Source organism: Rhipicephalus microplus, chromosome 5, assembly GCF_043290135.1.
Source record: "Rhipicephalus microplus isolate Deutch F79 chromosome 5, USDA_Rmic, whole genome shotgun sequence".
In the NCBI taxonomy this organism is placed as follows: Eukaryota; Metazoa; Arthropoda; class Arachnida; order Ixodida; family Ixodidae; genus Rhipicephalus; species Rhipicephalus microplus.
In genome coordinates this window covers 59,398,994-59,404,993 of record NC_134704.1, presented here as the reverse complement: position 1 = coordinate 59,404,993, position 6,000 = coordinate 59,398,994, and the positions used below count along the sequence as shown (strand labels likewise).

At 43.5% G+C, this 6,000-nt stretch overlaps 1 protein-coding gene across 3 annotated transcripts in view; it reads left to right on the top strand.

The window, feature by feature from the left end:
• Window positions 1–223: 223 nt before the first annotated feature.
• The window catches only part of LOC142817800 (scoloptoxin SSD14-like), a 56,505-nt gene continuing 50,728 nt past the window's right edge, over window positions 224–6,000 (top strand). For all 3 annotated transcript variants that reach the window (XM_075895548.1, XM_075895550.1, XM_075895549.1), the window contains exons 1-2: window positions 224–298; window positions 2,643–2,843. In XM_075895548.1, the coding sequence (XP_075751663.1) occupies window positions 234–298; window positions 2,643–2,843 (266 nt within the window). In that variant the 5' untranslated portion in view covers window positions 224–233. The remainder of the gene's footprint in view (window positions 299–2,642; window positions 2,844–6,000) is intronic.

The following is a 6,000-nucleotide window of genomic DNA, read 5'->3' as shown; positions in this document are numbered from 1 at the left end:
GCGAAGGCAGCGCGTGAGAGAGAATGAAGAAGTAGGAGACGAGGGAGCCGGACGCGTTTCAGCTAAGTCTCTCGCTAACAAGAATCGACACGGGCATTTAGCCGAGGACGGGCCAGCTTCTTCGTTCGCCGGTTGCCACAGAAAGCATTCGGCACCGATCGGCAGGTTGTAGCCACCCGAGGAAGGGACAACATCTAAAGAGGAGTGGCATCCGCTAGCGTCAACTCATCGCCATGCGCAGTGACGAGGAACCGGAATCAGCAGAAGACGCAGATGATTCGTCCCGGATCATAGCAGAGTACGTAGCATTTTATTCATTATGTGGCTAGGCTGATCACACACAGTCTTTTTTTTTTTCATGCGTTCGCATTTACCTTACTGACAAAGACGTGCGCCAGTGTAAAAAGCAGACGTACCTTGAATATCATAATACCGGAGTTGCAGGTTAATATTCTTCGTTATTATTGACCAGTGTCGTCTGATGTCGCCTACAGTGGGCTAATGAGGACTACGCTATCTTATAAGAAAAGGTAAATAGGCGCCACTAAAGCTTATCATAAGGCACATTTCTCGCACGGCTGAATTGGTATGTATGTATGTATGTATGTATGTATGTATGTATGTATGTATGTATGTATGTATGTATGTATGTATGTATGTATGTATGTATGTATGTATGTATGTATGTATGTATGTATGTATGTATGTATGTATGTATGTATGTATGTATGTATGTATGTATGTATGTATGTATGTATGTATGTATGTATGTATGTATTTTATTAGATAATTGGGACTCGCTTGCTGGATTCCCTGCCGACCGGTTGTGTCCTCGCGATCCGGCGTCAGCGTAGCTCTGGCCGACTGGGCTCGCCCTACGTCACCTCCTGACGCCGACGACCTTCGACGACAGTGTAGCTCTGACCGACTGGACTTGCTCTACGCCATCTACTGACGCCGACAAGAGCTCTCGCAAGTGGTGCCCCGTGCTCGGACTCCTGTTACCGTGTTTCCATCTTTCCTATCTCTCCTATCCCCTCGGTTTGTTGTCGCTCCTTCTGGCTTACCACCTCACGTCTCTTCCTCTTTACTACACCTTTACTCCTACCCCTTTTATCCCTCCTCACCCCCATCCCTTGTGAGCTACTGTTGAGGTGTCGCTCACTGAAGCAGACAGTTACGGGGCTCACTTTTCTCTTCCTTTATCTCTTAAGAATCACCTTCTCTTAATAGATATTCATCGAAATAAGGTTCGTGTCTGATTATATATATATAAGAAAAGAAGGTTATACTTCAAAGCCAGTTTTTCCGTGTTTTACACAATAATAATGAGATCAAGCAGACAATAATACCAAGGAAAGTATAGGAGAAGATATTAGAAAAGCAAAAATGTGAATATGAAGAAAAAAAGTGGGTGAAAAGATAACTTGCCCTTAGCAGGAACCGAACCAGCACATTACAAACACACACACACACACACACACACACACACACACACACACACACACACGCACACACACACACACACACACACACACACACACACACACACACACACACACACACACATATATATATATATATATATATATATATATATATATATATATATATATATATATATATATATATGTGTGTGTGTGTGTGTGTGTGTGTGTGTGTGTGTGTGTGTGTGTGTGTGTGTGTGTGTGTAGCGTTTATGCTTATTCCAACATGTGGAAGGATTAAAAGTCCTTTTGTTGATTGTCCACAACAAGTTTAGATTAAAAAGCACGACTTTTTCAAATTATCTCCGAATCCACGTTTATGGCGCAGGCAGAGAATGTTTATTGAGGCTCCACTGGCGCGAATGGACTCCTTTGGGTTTTGGCCGCGAGAGTCTTCACCAGAGAGGCCAGCGCTGCGATCGTTTTGACGTCACAGATAGGATGCGCAGTTGTCGAATGCGGCAGCTTTGCTTTCGCGACACCACTTGCATCATCCCCCATGGCTGCACTGGTTGTTAGTCCTAATTTTACGATGCAAATTAGACACGAGAGTGCCACCGGGGGCACAAATTCACGGTTTGCTTGCCCGTATTATTAGGCCTTACCGCTTGTTTAAGCACTGAGCTTCAAAATAAAGAGAAGCTCACAAGGCGAAATTGCCAGAAATGTGGTGTTCTATAGCAGACAACACAATCCGGCATCATATATGAGTGACGTCACCGCATAGGTGGCGCCACGACATGTACATACCCGAGGTCAATAGCTATCTTCCTCGAGTAATTAACGAATGGAACATGCTACCTGATTCACTGGTTTCCTCTGCTTCCCACTGCATTCTTAAACGAGCTCCATATATGCACCTGCCTATACAGGTCTTTCGGCGTTCTTGAACCCTAATCATTTGCGCCACGCTGTGGACGCGACGAGTGCATTTGTGCTTTTTTTCTTCCCCTTTCTATTTTTACTCTTAGCATATCTCCGAAGTAAGCAGTGCCTTTGAAATCATGTTCATGTTTACGTCGCGTGAATCTTGAACTCTATCTGATTGAATTCATCTATTTCTGTAATGACCCTTCTAAGGTTAACAGTAACAAACAAACAAACATTACACATATGCCTTTTGTAATAACGTCATTTGATACCGTCGCAACGCAGTGCCATCCGCGCCCGACGACAGTTCCTGTACGGCACGGGTTCGGTGATTGCCACCATGCTCGGCCTGGCGTCTCTCGTGTTGTTCGTCTTCTACTTTGCCGCCGGCGGCCCCAGGGAGCCGGACCCGTCTCCTTCCTCCCTGGGCCAGTACAGCCGCTGGGCCGTGGTCACTGACGCACATGCGTGCCAGCACATACCCAGGTATTGTTTACCCCTTCGAGGCCCTTCGTACACGCATCCTATACGTCGTTTAGTGGAACTATTGCAGCTTGTTCTACGTATATATCTAAGGGGACCCGAACTAGCCTATGGCTTCTGTATAATAATAATAATAATAATAATAATAATAATAATAATAATAATAATAATAATAATAATAATAATAATAATAATAATATCATTGATGGAGGACACTGCTGGTAAAAGTTGCTTGAGGCACAAGCAACAGGACAGAATGCCCGCAGCCATGTCTACAATACAGCAGCGACAGCACACATGATGACACTGAAAAAAAAAAAACACTGTTAATTCACATATAACTAGTTACATCAGCATCGCTCCTCTTGTTTACTATGCGAGCCTAAATTGAAATGGTCACGCAGTGTTTGTAGAGAAGTAAACGGTATTTTAATGTTTGATTTAGGACATGAGTTTAAAAGGGTTGGTAATGTGTAAGATATTAGCTGCACAGAGTAATTTGTCCGCTCAGTCACCACCTTCCACTGTTCTCTGCGTCGAGCGCTATATGAATGTTTGTTTTTTGCTTGATTAGATAGCTCGTGAAAGAACTTTGTTTTCTTTTATATCGCCTTTGAACGCTAGACTTGACTGATAATTAAAAAGGTTAAACACGCGAATTATATTTGCTTTCAAAAATAAATCGTAAGTGCAGGAGTTAAATGGCACATTGAAAACTATTCGTAAAAACTTTTTCTGTAGTATATATATACAATATATTTGCTTTAAAACAGTGATTAATTATTTATATAATTATTAACTCTCAATGATGATGAAATAATTATTGTACACAACTTGTTTTCACCAGGTGTGCCGACTGGCGGCTCAAAAAGATAATGAGAGAAACACATCACACACGCGGAACCATCACGAAGAAAGATGACACAACGGAAGCGCTATTCTCAACTGGGAAATAATTGGAACAATCAGGTTACTTAAAAGCCCAATGTATACATTGGACGTACGCAGAAAAGCTGGCAGGGAAGGAAACAATGCGAACGAAAACTTTAGCACAAGAACACTGGATACACGCTATACAAAATGGCATGGCAACGAACAACGCAAACATTAGGTTTAATTTTTTTTTCTTTGTAAAGGCATCGAGGTTTTGCTGGCGCATGATTGTCCCTCTTTTTTTTTAATCAAATGCTTCCGCTGCTTCTCTTATCCCCTGACCACGTCTGATCCTTACGTGCGATGAGCACCATCGCATCACTAAAAAAAGGGGTCTAAACCCACACGTCTGACAGTGCGAACAATAATATTTGGGTTTTACGAGCCACTGCCATCATATAATTACAAGAGACTCCCTATGTTGGATGGCCCCGGAAATTTCGATCGTCTGGTTTTTTTCAACGTGCACCAACATCACACACTACACGGGCCTCTCTACCATTTTGTCGCCGTCGACATGCGATCGCCATGATCGAATCCGCGACCTTTGGGAACAGTGCGAAGGCGGACTGGCACACACGCAGTTTATACTAACGATTATCAAAATACTTCGAGCGTTAGTGAATTGAAACTTCAGAGTAAGAAGTGCACCTTCGTTTAACTTCCCTTTGTGTTGTATCTTTGAAAAGGATTACTTTTCTAAATAGACCACTACTAGTTTAATGTTCCGCTTTCAGCGGGCCATGTCAAAGGTTTTATTTTTCTTTGCCTACAATGTATATAACCAAAACTAAATAGTACAACCCTTCTAGAGCTGCTTCCTGCTTATGCGACTAGAGAAAATGAGTCAGTAAGATATATTTTGATGCGATTAAATTAGACCAATTACTATAGGATGTATAAATCCAAGTATTAAAAGACCATTTTTGTTGCATTAGAATAACGAGTGCCTTCAGACTGTACACTCACACACAGTTCTTCGAGAGGCGCTCCTGAAAAAGGTACAGCACGGGCCAGAGTGCGCGTGTTTGATCCATCAGACGGGCCGAATGTTCTTCCTATCAATATCTGGCAGCCTGTCAATACGTATAGAACTAGATGAGATTGAAAAAAAAAATGAAAGTTCAGTTATCGACTCAAATATCAATCAAATGGCAATATCTGTTTTAATTCTCGTCGGAAATTGCCAACGTCGTTAGTATACCCCTGTGTACGAAGTGTTGGCCACGTTCGTTGTGTCCAAGGTGTAGGAAATATTACGGAACTACTCCTCATACTACCTCCGCAAACGTAAATTGTTTCATCGGTTCTCGCTATTTTGTAAGACGACCTAAACATGGCGGATTACAATTTTAAATTGTAACAGGCGCATAGTTTTCAGTGGTTAAGATACAACCAACACGCGCGAAGGTTCTTGGTTTCAGTCGGTACTCACTCGTGTGGATTTTTCAGCTTCTAAGGTGGAACTCTTTATTGTTTCATACTCTCGTCCACCCACCCGTGCTCTGGAACGATGCCAGCTCTGGCCTCTCCTTCTCACACTCTCAGCAATCACGTGATAGCACAGTGACCCGTAGCAACAGCTGCGCTGCCACGGATGTGACTTCTCCCCATCACCCAAAAAAGAAGAGAAAAAAAATTGGCAGCATATCCGCGGAGTGAATGATGGAGAGTGGGGCGAAGCATTCGTCCATCCACTCGTTCTTGCGTCCGTCTGTGTGACCGTCCATGCATCCATCCGCCCGTCCGTGCGTGTGTCTGTTCGTGCGTCCGTCCCTGCGTTCGCCCATGCATCCGCTCCTGCGTCCGTTCATGCGTCCATCCATGCATCTGTCTGTGTGTCCGTTCGTCCATCTAACACTCCAAGTACCACCATCTCGCATCTTTTCATCATATATTCCCCATATAGAAGCACCGCCATTCAGTGGACATTCCAAGGACTAAACGAGAGGTGGCACACGCACACTTTCTTACGGCTTGCGCTTCGGGTCTACTTCCAACCTTCAACCACCATGGTATATACTAGTTCACTGTATTCATGGCACTGCGGCCCAATGCTCGCTAAACCTTTCTAAAACCAAGGAGGTTACACCCAGCGAGTATAACGTACCAACCCTTTCTTGTCAGGTAGTGCTCAATGTACATGCCAATGGCTGCTAAGGGGGAATGAGAGACAGGAGAATTCGGCTTTTAGTTAATGCGCACGTAGCGAATTTTTTATTGTTCA